This window comes from Taurulus bubalis (genome assembly GCF_910589615.1).
Source record: "Taurulus bubalis genome assembly, chromosome: 13".
In the NCBI taxonomy this organism is placed as follows: Eukaryota; Metazoa; Chordata; class Actinopteri; order Perciformes; family Cottidae; genus Taurulus; species Taurulus bubalis.
In genome coordinates, this window is record NC_136601.1 from 2,492,555 (window position 1) to 2,508,527 (window position 15,973).

Here is a 15,973-nt window from a genome sequence, read left to right on the forward strand (position 1 = left end):
GTCAAAATGGTAGCTTTAAAATGGCGGCCGCTACGCTCGTCCCGCTACAGTGATTTTAATGGAAAGGTCGCTTTCTACTCCTGTTTTATTTCTATGGTGTGCATATTTTAGTTGCCGTTGCAGAGCATTGCTGAACGACGTTGAAATGCATGTTCAGCTTTTTGTCAGACCTTGGACGTATTAATAGAATATGAATCAGCCTTGTGGCCAACGCCGGTACTGCAACACAAGCCCCCATAAATCCCCCATAGATGCTCGGCATGAATTCCTTGTTCACAATTTGTTGCAGAGTTTTCAATTGTTCAAAAAAAAAAAGTTAATTCTGCAATGTTAACAAATCAAAAAGGGGCAGAAGTCCAAGTGAAGTCCAAATCTCAGCAAGTTTTGATTATGCTGAGCTGAAAGTAATCTCATTTGTGTCCGTGCATCCTTTCATCTTCTTTCTTTGTCCCAGTGAGAGTTTGGCTTGTTAACATCTGAAAATATACACAGCCGAGAAGACCGTCCGCCTCCATCACAGTTCATGTTAAATGTTGATGTTTGAAAATGTGCATGTGTCACTTTTGAGTCATTCCTTGAATCAAAAGAATACCACTCTACTCAGTATTCTCAAAAAGCACCAATTTGTTTTTCTATTCAATAAATTCTTTCTTTTTTTGTTGTTGTTGAGAAAACAGCTCAACAGCATCGGTTCTTTATAAACGTCACAGTATTTAGTTCTTCTGTCTTGAAACTATTCATAGAAGATGCATCGAAATACATGAGAATATGATCACAATGTTTGAAAAACCCAACAACAAATTGAAGTATGAACTTATTTTAAATGTATTAGAACAGTAATTCATGACTTCATAACCAAAGGGAGTCGTGATGAAAGACATTACTAAATTCCTGGCCTCTGCCGCCCTCGCTGTGTTTTCAAAGCCTCTCAAGTTCGCCGAAGGCTTCACTGATAACTCTGTACGGCATCGTTTATTTCACTTTGTCTCTGTCCTCCTCCTCTTCACCTCTAGCTATTCTGTTATTGTTCTCTCTCATACAGAGTGTTTTTCCTTTTTCTTCATGCAGTACCTTTTATTTGTTTTATGTTCCTTCCATCAGCAGTTTTTCTCTCTCTGCCAAGGTCAGGTTCATCTTTTTAATCGCATTTTCTTGTCACAAGAGTTTCAAAATGGCCCCCTCCCCTCCAGGGCATCAGTCTCAGCAGTGAAACTTGAAGACGATGAGCACGATCCTCTTGTACTCCTTCCTGAAGTTGTGGTTCAGGACGCCGTAGACGACGGCGTTGAGGCAGCTGTTGAAGTACGCCATGAAGTAGCTGGCGGTGAACAGCCACTCCGGTATCGCCCGGCTCAGCCTGGAGTCCAGCGCCACCGCCAGGCCGATCAGGTTGAGCGGCGCCCAGCAGACGGCGAAGAGCACGAACACCACGAACATGGTGAGGAAGTTGCGGAGGTCGTGCGGCTTGATCTTGGGCCGCGAGTCCGGCTTGACCCTCCGCCTCACCTGGATGACGAGGATCCAGATGCGCAGGTAGCAGTAGCTGACGATGCCGATGGGCAGGATGAAGTGCACCACCACCACCGTGATGGTGTACAGCGAGCTGACCGACTGGGCGAAGGTGCAGGAGTAGACCCGCGGGTCGTACTGCAGCGACTCCACGAACCAGTTGGGCACGATGGCGAGGACGGTGAGCGCCCAGACGAGCACCACGTAGCACATGGTGTTGCTGTTGGAGAAGAGCTTGTCGTACTTCAGGCTGTGGCAGATGTAGCAGTAGCGGTTGATGGCGATGCCCGTGATGTTGAAGATGGAGCCGATGACGCTGAGGCCCATGAGGAAGCCGCTGATCTGACAGTGGATGTAGCCGGCGATCCAGCCGTCGTGGAAGATGGCGGTCAGCACCAGCGGGTAGGGGTAGATGGCGACCACGAGGTCAGCGAGGGCCAGGCTCACCACGAAGGCGTTTCCTGCAGAGGGAAGAGGGAGATGGGGAATATTAATATGTTGATGAGGGAGATAGGTTAAAGAAATACAAGGTACGTTGACCCTCCTGTTATCTTCACATTTACTAACATCTTTTACCCTTGGGGGTCAATTTGACCCCAGCAATTTAAACCTCCAGAAAATTATTATGATTAATATTGTTTCCCAAGTTTAAGTGTCAGGTACTTTATGTTTGTTTGTTGACTACCTAAATATCCCTTTAACTCCTGTTGTCTTGGGGTCAGAATGACCCATCAACACACATACATATAACGGGTCGTTTTGACCCCAAGACAACGGGAGGGTTAAATAAAAAAGTTTAAGATATCTTGTTGGTGTTTTAATGGTTTTATATTATTTCTAAGTACTTTTTTAAAAATCTATAACATTTGGAATGAAAATACAACTCAATAGTAACATGGACTATGGTTGGGGTCAATTTGACCCCAGGAAAAAAAAAATTGAGAAGGATTTTCTTTGTAAAACAGAATATCATCAGAACATCAGTAAGGAACACATAACAGGTCTTCATTTCCCCAAAATAAGATTAAGAATAGAACAGAGTTGGATATTTTTATACAGAAGGTTTGGAGTCAACAAACGTAAAAATAACTCGTCAAGGAAGAAGTGAGTCGTGACAGAAACACAAACAAAAGCAAAGCAGGGATCATGGAACAGGACGGTATGAAGGAAATGAACAATAGCCTCCAGCAGACAGAGCAAAACAAACAGTCAGATCCTTTCCAATTCATCATATCATTACTCTCCAAACCTCATCAATGCATCGTCAAGAGATAATGAATTCATCTGTCCCAAGCTGCTCCTGTACTTTTTCAGTTTCCCTCTAACTTATTTGGGCATTCATTTCACGCACCACATGAGGCTCACGATGATGATGGACCGGTGTTGTTCCCCAGGAGGAGGCTAACCACTGGTTTGTATTCCAGCCACAGAGCAGGTGGGTTGGGGGACTCAGCCAAATACTGTATGCTTTGACAACACAGCGCTGACCCTGTGCGGCGCTGTAAAGGTCTCCCTCATGGGGGGAATTAAGGCTGAGCGCTTGATTTAGGGGTTTAACATTTGCCTGTCGCCCCGAGTGGACCGCGCTGCATTTCATTGAAACTCTCTCAGCTCCCTCCATTAAAGCGCAGCATTAGCATGGCAGGCAGGCCTCGGTTTCAGATACACTTACCCATCACTCTAATGAAATCACTTCTCCGCTTCAGCTTTCTTTTCAGTAAAGTTTAAAGAGGGCTTTTTGTAAGATGGCTGGTCCATCGCATTGGTCCAAACTTAAATATTGATTAAAATGCCATGAGACTCTGCTCCGGTAGTCATGGATGGATCCTTCTGACCTTGGTATTTGTCGAGTCCCCATGACCTTTGCTATTCCCGCCCCTCTAACGCAGACCGGCCAATCACAGCGTAGCATCATCCAGCTCTGACCCTCAAGAACAGGGGTGTCCAAACTTTTTTCACGAGGGCCACAAACAGAAAAATATACGAAAGTCTGGGCCACTCAGGGGAAGTGTATCACAAAATGAATCAAATGAGGTCAATTATGGCTTTTCCAAGCTGCGGTAGAAGTCAGGTAGGAGAGAAGCTGAAGCTGATTCTGTTCATCAGTTCTAGTTCATGAGGAAGGGAGTCGAGTACAGCTTCATTTCTTTCTCAATGCAGAAAGATCTTGGAGCGCTGACTGAGTTCTGTCATGAGACGTGATGACAGACACATATTTCCTCATGTTAGCAGAAAGGTCGACCTCTGGAAAAGATGCTCTGGTGTCAGATCGCGTGAGGAAGAGCAGCGCTGACGTTGTGTAGTTGTGTAGTCGTGTAGTTGTGTAGTTTGCTTCACACAGCATGCTTTTATGTGTGAGGTTTGGTACCTGCTCTTTGCCTTGCAGGCTCTTGTTCAGTGTGAGATGATGATAAGATCAACTAGAGACCAGGTCTGCCAACCATCACTCAGCTCATGACTCAGATTGTAAAACCGAGGAAAATATGTTTTTGTGATTTTGGGCGATACAAAATAAACTGAATTGAATGAAGAGGTCGTCCTTCTCTTGTGAAGTCTCGTCTGAGAGGTTTTAGCTGTGAGCTGAGCGACCTTGTGTGGCATTTCCTCGTGTTTTGTTCGTGCCTTGTGGAAATGAATGCCGGCCTCCCTTAGTGGACTTTTTCACGTTTCGTTATAAATCAAACTTACTTTGCTTTTGGTTTCACGTGGGACACAGACAGCGGCCTCCTGAGTGAAAGTCCTGTGTTTGTTTGCCCTATGCTCATTACTATACCACGTCACTATCGATAACGTTCCCAAACACTGCGCCACTTGGATCGAAAACAAACACGTTGTCGTTCAACGTATCCGTGGTTTGCAGAAACATACAATGCCAAAAAAAAATCAGGAAAGAGTTTGGGCAGTTAATTATTTAAAATGTCATTTTTTAAAGCTATGAGTCATAAACAGGGTTCATACGCATTTGACAAATGCATTTTCATGACTTTTCCATGACCTTTAACCAAATTTCCACGAGAATTTGTATGTACCCTGCTGGGTTTATACACATTTTGACCAATGCTTTTCCATGACTTTAAACCAAATTTCCATGACCAAACGATTAGTGAAATCTGGGTATTATAACACATTTACATGACTTTTACAAAACCTTTGGGATTCAATTTTTTTCAAGGACTTTTCCAGGCCTTGAAATAACCATTTAAAAATTCCATGACTCTTCCAGGTTTTCCATGACCGTAAGAACCGTGCAGAAAGACTCCATTGTATTGGGGCGGACACATTATAAAACACATTGCCTTCTCCTGCTCCAATCAGATCTCATCAACAAGCAGAGCATGGCGTCCAGACACTGGAGGTGAGTCTCTGTGATTGATTCGTTTGGCTGGAAGCTTTGATCAGATGACATCATCACCTCCAGAGGGCAGTGTGCTCGTTAGCTCCGGCGGCGTTGAGAACACCTCGTCCTACCTGCTGTGCAACACTTCAGTGTCCATCCCCCTGCAGCTCCATCGTCACTCTGAAGAAGCTTCATCCTTATCACTCTGGAGGCAACAGAGGGCTGGTTAGGGAGGAGACGGGAGCGCGGGGGACTCCTCGTTACCCACAAGCCAATATGTGGTGTTCCTTCTCTTTATTACTGCGTTTGCCCTTTGAGACCATTCCCAACAATCTCTCTAAGCCGGAGCTGTCTGGTAATGAACAAGGTGGAGAAGCGGTTGCAGAGTTAGAGGTTCAATTCCCCGTGTAGTTCACTAATGGAGGAAGACGTTATGCTGACTAAGTCGGCCTCGTTGGAGCCGTTCATGCTGCAGACGAATAGATTACTTCCTGTTGCATCCCCCGGCTCTCCTCAGCTCTATTAGTCTATATAAATGACTCTACTTCTCTTGATTTATTCCCTCAGTGAACATTGTAAACATGAGTTTATGTCTCAATCTCTAGTTTCAAGTCTTCTTCAATACAGCATGATGTTCATTTAGTACATTATGGTCATTTAGAGTCAAACAGACCATAAAGCAGGGGACACTTTAGGGGCGGGGCTACAAGGTGATTGACAGGTCTCTACCAGGTTTTTACCAGGTTTTAGTCTCAGTTGCTCTATGCTAAGCTAGGCTAACCACAACATGACTTCTGCTTCATACTTAACAAAGACATGAAGCTGAGATCAATCTTCTCATCTCACTCTTGTAAAGGAGAACAATGAGCTTATTTATACCCAAAAGGTTTAACTATTCTTTTTTTAATACATTGGAGTAAACAGGGAGCAAAACTATATCAAAACATCTGTTTACAAACTTTATGTTTGGGCTCATCCAAAAGAAAAAGAAAAGCACAGGCTTGAGACGGTTATATAGTTTTGCTTTTTACATATACCTTTTCTCTGTTTTTTGAGGCACGAAAGAATAATTAAATTGATGTTCAAATGTTAATTTTGTGGTGAAGTATTCCTTTAACTGACATCTAACAGCCAAGCAGAGACTAATATTGCTATATTAGTGTTGCCAAAATTGTGAAAGTACACCTAAAGGTTCCCTGTGGATTTTTTTTTAATTTATCTGTTGCCTCTATTAGCATAAGGGAGTTTTTCCTCCAGTATAAGTGGATGAATCACAAGATATGCAGCAATACCACCAACAAAGGGAAGAAGAAGACTTTAAACATTTATGTAAAGCTGTTTGTTTACATGAAAACTCCACGGGACGCTTTTAATCCTCACTGAGTGAGTCGTGTTTCGTGACTTCACGGGAACCGGAGCTTCCTAATGATCCATTAAACACAAGCAGTGGATGCTAATCAGCCCGTTCATTACGACAAACGGGGAATTAATGAGCGCAGATCTCTATCGGCGTGGAGCGTTCGTTACGCCTCTCCAACGCACGCAGAAGTTCCAGCAGTTTCAAAGACATCGCTTTCATTCATTTATTATGTTCCTGCATTGAAATGCAAATTCATGCAGCGAAATCTAATCAGCTCATCTGTTCGGTGGAGGGATCAGCGCCGTGAACTCTGCTGTAGTCGAATGTTCTGGAGTTACTGTGTTTGTAACACACACACACACACACACACACACACACACACACACACACACACACACACACACACACACACAGATGCCAGTCTGGCCGAGTGTCTGAAAGCTTCACTCTTGTCGTGTTTTCATTTGTTCCTCTCAGCAGCGAGTGAGTTCGAGGTGTGTGTGTGTGTGTGTGTGTGTGTGTGTGTGTGTGTGTGTGTGTGTCTGTGTCATGCTGACGGCAGCTCTCACTGCGGCTGTTGGTTCTTTGTTCGAGTACAGAAAGCCAACACTGCTGTCGCCACAGACACAGTTTGAGACGCAGTTTGTTCAGGAAAGAAAAATAAAAATCATCACTTTGAGTCGACCTTCGTTCGACGTTTTTGGATCATAAGAGAAGCTGGAATCAAAACTTCTTCTGTCCACTTTAACGCACTTTAGTCTGTTTCTTTTTTTTTACTTTAAACCTGCGATAAGAAATCTGTTTTTAAAAGGAATTACTGGGGTTCAACCAGCTGTGAACACGACATTGACTTCCTCTCAGTTCCTCTAAATTCCTGTTTGTGTACGCATGTCTAGTATGTTTAAATCTCCCGATTAAACAAATACATCTAAGACCGCTTTACGATCTGTACAGTGTACAGTGTGTGTGTGTGTGTGTGTGTGTGTGTGTGTGTGTGTGTGTGTGTGTGTGTGTGTGTGTGTGTGTGTTCAGAATCTGGTCATCGCAGACCGTGAACAACTTTCATTGGTCGAGAGCTTCAGGGCTCGTTGAGTTCCATCAGAGTGGACATCCTGAGATGTTGAGATGAAAGGAGAAGAACTGTGAGCTCACACACACACACACACACACACACACACACACTTCCTGCTGGCTTCCAGCTGTCAGACCGTTGGTTCTGCATCATGAGGAACACCCAGAGAAGCAGAGCCCCGCCCGAATCTGACCAAACTCCATCTGTGTGGAGCCGCTGGCATTCGTCACATTAAATAAATGATGTGTCACAGACTGTAAGATGACGATGTATCACACTGTTTTTATTGCTCCATTTGCAATGTTTTAATGAGTGTCTGTTTTGTTTAGATCGTGCTGCTCCACTTAGTGCTGCTTACACAAGATTACTACTGTTATAGAGAACCTGAGAGGACCAAACTGGCAGACGCTGCTGCAGTAAAACAAGAGGTTTTCTAAAGGGACCCTGGTGCTCAGAGACACTACAGCTTTAGTCCACAGGGGGCGCCAGAAACAACACAAACTAAAATGTCCTAGTAGTAGCTTTAACCTTTTTAGCACGGCAAGGCAAAGCAGCGCCGCTGTGCCTGTTTTCGGACAATTTTTATTTTATTTTGTTTGAACGTTTCCTTAATTATCTCCAGAACCACATCGTTGTTTAACTTCATTTAAAGTTCTACAGTTCCACAACCTTGTGAGAAGATACATATGGTGTAAAACATAATTAAAGTAACTGTTAAGTTTAAGTATTTACGTAAACTCCGCCGACTATACTGCTGCTCCGTCAGCGTGCCGCGGCATCCGTAAGGTTTCACCAAATCCATGATAAATACCCTTTACAAAGTCGGATTTCCCTAACAAACACATATCAGTAATTGTACAGGCTTGTGGGAGTCTAACAAAGTAATCAAAATCCTTACGGACTCAATATTAGTATCTGTAAAATCACAAATCGGCCGGAGGTTTCTTTTTCTTCTTCTCTGTCTCACAAATCCGCTTCCTGTGACTTACGTGTACCCCCACATTTCTAGAAACACCTCACGCAGCAAGGGGGAAGGCTTATGCAAATTTTAATACCTCTGGTGAAACGATGTATTGTCATAAAACAAGTAACCTTTCTATTTGTTAACCGAACGACACGTTTTTTTTTACTAAAACACCTTCCCAATATATCAAAGCTTGGTTTTACAGTGGTTTTTGTTGCATATTCTGATTATTTAGGTCCTAAGCTTTCCAAAAAGGTGTCCTATTAGTATTTGGGATGTTGGTCAGGGCCTGAACCATGGAGTTTGTAAAAGTTCGGCTACTTTTTTGGGGGGAAATCTAGCATAGATCATGCTGGACATTAATAGTTATGATCAAAATATGTTAAAAAAGTGTTGTTTTTTTTGAAAATATACATTTTATTCACAAATAAATTCTGAAAAAAATGATATAAAATAACACAAGTAATATAACTCATTTGGGGTTCATACGACTACTTGAATAAAATAAAGACGTAAAAAAAGAACCATATACGAGCCTCAGGTTTCAAGAGTTTACTGCAGTCTTCTCCTTTTTATTGCTGTCTTTTTAGTTACTGAACACCAAACCGAGCTGAGATTCCGTGACTTATTCTACTCTCTATCACAGCTTGATGAAATAATCTCACCCCCTGTGCAACAAGTAAACACTTTCTCTGAGCGGCACAAAAACTCAAGCTGAGGGTTTTAAGTGTTGCTGTGATCTCAAGTTGTTCTCCTCCAGAATCCAGAGGGTCAGCTGGAGTTCCTGGTACGTTCCCTCTTCACAGACTGTCTGCAACGTATCCTCAGACAACGGTTCCTCCGATATCTTACTAAAGTTTACTGTTTTCTTGGGCGAAAGGTCCAGCAATGCGTATCAATTTCTGCTCGTTATTTCTAAATAGACTTCCGTCTTCACAGAAAACTACTAAATTGGGTTCATGCATCATTGTTTGGGTTCAAGCCGTTGTTGATGCACGCAAGTTACGTGACAAATAAAGAGGAGTTGACGTCTTGTTTCACACGGGGAACCAACAGCGGTCTCCTGGATGAAAGACCGGTCCTCATTGGACCAGCAGACCACCTCCACATGTGGTCTGGCCAATCGAATCCCGACGCGCTTAAGATCCGAGCTCGGCGAAAGACAAGCGTTACCCCGGAGCCACGGCGTCACGTCAATAAGAAGACATTCAAGATGGAGGACTCGAGAGGTGTTTGGCTCTGAGGCTTCACTCAACGTGTAAACTCTTAGTGTTCAAAGCGTTGCTCTGGAGAACTCTCCGTGATCCACAGAGAGTCAATTAAAGCATATCGGGGTTTGCAGCTGTCGGCCTTTCGCTGCAGGATCGTCGTCGCCAGACGCTGCTGAACTTTGAAGATGGAGACAGAATAGAAATGCGTGTCCATGAATGGACCGGGTTGACATTTAGAGTTCATCAGCGGCCGGGCTCTCCGTGGATTACTCCGCCCAGACGGGACTGTCCTCTGGCTCTGGGGAAAAGGTTGAGGACCGCTGATCCCACCGGCCGCCCGAGACCAATGGAGACCGCCTGACTCATGCACGTTTCGGCAAATTGATTTCCAGCGGCACACAGCTTGTTTTTCTCTCCAACAAAATCACTAGAATTCGGTGAGTCTGGGCAATCATGGAGGTTTTTGAATGAAGGTGTTTTGATTCGTGGAGCTGCGATGACATAATGAACTGTGACAGGACTTCACTGGCGATCAGGTGGCGTCTCTCTGACGGGGCGGATGGAGGGGCGGGGATTAATGCAGGAGAGACGAGAAGAAAGGGTCGGAGACAATCGGAGAGACGAGAGACCAGGAGGCGAGAGGGCAGGAGGCGATGAGGCAGAGGAGGGAGGAGAGGAGAGGAGGCTGATTGCAAAGGGAGGAGAGAAGAAGAAGAGTTCTGAGGGAACGAGTCAAAGGGAGAGGGCAAAGAAGGCGGGATTGGTTGAAGAAGGAGAGTTGGATTGAGATGAGAGCCGAGAAGATGAGGGATTAAAAAGAATAAAGGAAGGACATGACGGGAGGATGAGATGAATGAGGAGGCGGCGGGAAAGAGGAAATGAGAGAGGCGACCACTTCATCCACCTTCTCCTCCTCCAATCGTTACATTTTCGCTCGGGGACCCTCAGGGGCCCTCAGGGGCCCTCAGGAACCTGCCTCCGGATTGAAGGAAAGGCAGGAAAAAACTAATTACTTTTCACTGATGCGCGTTGGACGGCTTTGTCGAGCTAACGGGAGTGATGCATTGTGGGTGACTTGGTATCGATCCGCCGGGGACGATGCTAATTCGTCTTACGGGGAAAAGACGAGCCGATCGGAGGCGCCGGATTCTGACGCTCGGGTGACAGGAAATGATCCTGGATGGAGATAAAGATAATTAGGTTGCAAACACAACCCGCCGCTTCGTAAATCACTTCATTTCTAATCGTATCACTCGACAATCAAGATGTTCACGGCCTTCACTTAACACAAATGTTTTATTAAAGATGTTCACAAAGTCATATTGATGTCGAAGTTAAAAAATAGGCGATTTCTGACTGAATGTCGGACATCTTTCCGACATATTACCATTATTTCAACGTCATTTCAATGACTGTTTTCAACTTGTATATAAAACTCGCTTCACATTGCAGTTCTGCCATTGTTTTGCTGTTGAAAGAGTTGAAAAAAACTAAAGAAACGTTCACTTTTCAGCCACATTGAGCTGTAACATGTGCAACTGTTAAAATAACATGTGCAACGGTTATAATAACATGTGCAACGGTTATAATAACATGTGCAACTGTTAAAATAACATGTGCAACTGTTATAATAACATGTGCAACTGTTATAATAACATGTGCAACTGTTAAAATAACATGTGCAACTGTTAGAATATCATGTGCAACGGTTATAATAACATGTGCAACGGTTATATTAACATGTGCAACTTTTATAATAACATGTGCAACTGTTATAATAACATGTGCAACTGTTATAATATCATGTGCAACTGATAGAATAACATGTGCAACTGTTAGAATAACATGTGCAACTGTTAGAATAACATGTGCAACTGTTAGAATATCATGTGCAACTGTTAGAATATCATGTGCAACTTTTATAATAACATGTGCAACTGTTATAATAACATGTGCAACTGTTAGAATATCATGTGTTATTGTTAGAATAACATGTGCAACTGTTAGAATAACATGTGCAACTGTTATAATAACAGGTGCAACTGTTATAATAACATGTGCAACGGTTATAATAACATGTGCAATGGTTGTAATAACATGTGCAATGGTTATAATAACATGTGCAACTGTTATAATAACATGTGCACCTGTCAGAATATCATGTGCAACGGTTATAATAACATGTGCAACGGTTATAATAACATGTGCAACGGTTATAATAACATGTGCAACTGTTATAATAACATGTGCAACTGTTATAATAACATGTGCAACTGTTATAATAACATGTGCAACTGATAGAATATCATGTGCAACTGATAGAATAACATGTGCAACGGTTATAATAACATGTGCAACTTTTATAATAACGTGTGCAACTGTTATAATATCATGTGCAACTTTATAATAACATGTGCAACTGTTATAATAACATGTGCAACTGATAGAATATCATGTGTTATTGTTAGAATAACATGTGCAACAGTTAGAATAGCATGTGCAACTGTTATAATAACATGTGCAACTGTTCTAATAACATGTGCAACGGTTCTAATAAGATGTGCAACTGTTATAATAACATGTGCAACGGTTATAATAACATGTGCAATGGTTATAATAGCATGTGCAATGGTTATAACATGTGCAACTTTTATAATAACATGTGCAACTGTTATAATAACATGTGCAACTTTTATAATAACATGTGCAACTGTTAGAATATCATGTGCAACTGTTAGAATATCATGTGCAACTGTTAAAATATCATGTGCAACTTTTATAATAACATGTGCAACTGTTATAATAACATGTGCAACTGTTAGAATAGCATGTGTTATTGTTAGAATAACATGTGCAACTGTTATAATAACATGTGCAACTGTTATAATAACATGTGCAACTGTTACAATAACATATGCAACTGTTATAATAACATGTGCAACTTTTATAATAACATGTGCAACTGTTATAATAACATGTGCAACTTTTATAATAACATGTGCAACTGTTATAATAACATGTGCAACTGTTAGAATAGCATGTGCAACGGTTATAATCATGAGATGAGGTCATCTTCAATAGACAGGTGCAGGAAAACAGTTTTCTGCACAAAAAGATGAAGCATCAGCGCACACTGCTGTCCCGTCCTTCTTTCATTCTACATGCATGGCATGTGATGTTCTTCTACCTCCAAAATAAAAGTAGATTTTTTTGACATGTATTGCAACAACTAGGTGTTCAGTTTTCTGCCAACGGAGCATTCCTTTTAAAATATTGAAACGTCAAGGAAAACGCCACAGAAACAAAGGCAACTTGACCTTTGGTGTTTTTTAGTTCTCTTAGCAGATGTCTTTCACCACTCTTTCTACTCTCAAGGCGCCGTGTTCCATCAGAGGAGCTTGTCAGGTTGTCCAAAAAGCTTCAGAAAACCCCTTTAAGTGTCGGACGAGGACGGATGTGTCCAGCGACTTCCGTGACTCTCTGAAACGTATAATCTGACATTCACAGCCACTTCACGCTCGATGGAGGGGAGAAAGGAACTTTCTCTTTCCACCATTAGTGAGTCACAATTATCTGATTCAAACTCCGGTCGTCTGTCTTTGAGTCCTCTGACGTCAACGCGTCCAACATTCACATCAGCTCAATCAGCTTCTGTCACGTCCTTTTAATACATGTGATTATATCAAAGCGGTAAAACATTGTTCTTCATCACAACTTTTTGCAAAAACATAAAACTACTGTCACTGCTGCTGCGGCGTGAAGCGAAACATTCTGACATTTTATTATTTTACCACAAAGGTGTAAAACATTTACCAGCAGGATCTTCTCTCCACAGTCCAACTGGATTCGACCTTGCGTCTTTTTAAACCTTTCACAAGCCTCGCTACCATCATCATCATCATCATCATCTTCTTTTCTTATTGGTGTGAATTGATTCTTCCTGCCTGGATTATTAATAGCTCAACGGGAAGTTCGCTCCACTGCTCCGGGATGCAGAGACCCTCATCGATACCTATAGATGTTTGCACGAGTACAAAGGAGGTGGCCGTCCTCACTAAGTGCCTTTAATGTGATATTTACTACTCCAGATGGCTCTGCTGGAGTGAAAGATAAGAATTAGGAGCCCGGATTGATTGTTTTCTCTGTCTGTGTGGTTGAGGGGTCCTAAGTAATCAGATTGTTTGCGCTCTGAAGGGCTCTTGAAGGCGTGTAGTGCACTGGCATTAGATTTACTCATCGATTCCAGTGAGTCACGACGTATGGCTTCTCTACTTTTAGTTACAGGTTCGAAACCTTGACCCGAAACCAAAAAATGGACAAATCGGCTCCGCGGAGACCGAACCGCCTCGTGTTTCTGACCCTCAAGACGCCGACAAACGTTCTGCCGGCGCTGCGTTTCTTTGTCCTCTGACGAGACGATAAGAACGTGTCACTCAGCGTCGGGCTGCTGGTCGTCTGCAGCAGACCGACATTCTGCCAACGCGTCCTCGAGAAGCACATCAAGCGCGATGTGTTCAAGGAGCTCAGCAGGCGACAGAAGAAGAAGAAGAAAAAACGCCAAGAAGGAGAAAAGTTACAGAGAACCGAGCACTCTGCAACTTCTGCACCCGGATTAGTTTCTGATCAAAGGTTCTATCAAGATTAGTCCGGTTTCTGATCAAAGGTTCTATCAATACGTCTCACGGTGAAATATGGATTTAATAATACCCCTTTCTGTTTCACAATCAGAACCATTTATTTGCCAAGTATGTTTAGACAAACGAGGATTTTTTTGTGCATATCAATAGACGTTAGACGAGACAATCAACAACAACGACGACAACAGTGCAATAGATATTAAATGAAGCATGAAATAAAGTGCTCAGACAAACAGATAAGAGTAATTTAAAGTGTATGTTAAAGTGAAATTCCTTATTTATTGTGTCATTTTATGATTTATTTTTTAAATCTATCATACATTTATTGTATTATCGAATTTAAATTGTATTCATGTGATAGCTGATAGATACAATTATGCAAACTATTATAGGAAGTTATTATTGCATAAATTCAGTACAGCCTCAATATGGAAACAGCAGTCAGGTAATAAACTGTCTTGATCATCATAATCATTCAGATTAAAACACCTCTCAGTTTCTTCTGCTACATTCGGAACGACTCACCTGCTTTCCTGAGTTTCTTGTTGCGGAACACGGACACGATGACCAGCAGGTTCCCGATCACATCCACCACGATGGTCGTGATCAGGACGCCGGCCAGCAGGGTGGCCACCCAGGGGAAGGCCTGGTGCTGCTGGCCCGGGGCGCCCTGCTCCCCGGGCGGCGTAGAGTTGGTCCCCTCCACCAGGGTGCCCTCCACCAGGGTGGGCTCGTGGCCCTCCAGGGACATCAGCTGCGGGAGGTGCCTCGCGCCGACGAGTCTCATCGGGTCGTGGTGGCGGAGGCTCGGTCCGGTCAGCATTGCGCACGGGGGAAAGGGGGGGGGGGGGGATGCTGGAGGTCAGGCACAGGCAGGGGGAGGGGTCAGCCTGGGCGATGACGTCATGCTGCACGCGCTCAGCAGCTATGATTTTACACTACAACGAGGAGGCCACACGTGCCAGTCTGTCGGACTGCAGGGTCCTGATGTCTTTGGTCACTTGGATGAAGTGGGAAACTTGGAAAAGTCCCTTCCCGCGTAAAAGCCTCCGGACTAACGCATCCCCACTAGATTATCCCAGTAAGGAAAAACATGACATGCATGAACGCTTCTTCATGACTTGATGGTTTGTCTCATAGTGCCTGGTTTCAGGGCGCGCGTCCACGCGGCGCAGCGGCGCGTCCTTTAGTCTCCAAACGGGAAAGTAGAGCGCGGTTCTCTGTGATCACTTCACGTGTCGCCGGTGGGAACGAGACTAGAAGTCCTCTGAAGATTTAGGGACAGAAAGAAAAAAAATCTTCTAAAAAGAAAGCACGCGCTTTTGGAAGTCTGTCATTCGGCTCACATTTAAACTGGAACAACAAAATGTAAAATAAAACTGCAGATCTGAAGCTTCGTTTAGTGACTGGAGTCCTTTCTCTCGCGCAGCTGGACTGATGTTTCCACTCTGAGCTTTCATTCACAAATCCGCTCCGTTATTTCAACACTGCGGTCTCTCTCTCAGTCTGATGGTCTCTCTCTCATTCTAATGGTCTCTCTCTCATTCTGATGGTCTCTCTCTCATTCTAATGGTCTCTCTCATTCTGATGGTCTCTCTCTCAGTCTGATGGTCTCTCTCTCAGTCTGATGGTCTCTCTCTCATTCTGATGGTCTCTCTCTCTCTCTCTCAGTCTGATGGTCTCTCTCTCAGTCTGATGGTCTCTCTCTCTCTCTCTCTCAGTCTGATGGTCTCTCTCTCTCAGAACCTCTCGTGCCGAAAGCAACTTAAACTCTGAGTCCTTGTCGGCGACGTTTACGCGATTTATAGCATCCATCAATGATGCTCTCTCTCTCTCTCTCTCTCTCTCTCTCTCTCTCTCTCTCTCTCTCTCTCTCTCTCTCT

At 43.4% G+C, this 15,973-nt stretch overlaps 1 protein-coding gene across 1 annotated transcript; it reads right to left on the reverse strand.

Annotated features, from left to right (window-relative positions):
- Positions 1 to 1,200: 1,200 nt before the first annotated feature.
- mtnr1al (melatonin receptor type 1A like) lies at positions 1,201 to 14,913 on the reverse strand (the record flags this gene model as incomplete). Its single annotated transcript, XM_079229211.1, has 2 exons — positions 1,201 to 1,970; positions 14,616 to 14,913. 2 exons carry the CDS (start codon positions 14,911 to 14,913, stop codon positions 1,201 to 1,203), a joined length of 1,068 nt encoding a protein of 355 aa, XP_079085337.1.
- Between the last annotated feature and the right edge of the window lie 1,060 nt (positions 14,914 to 15,973).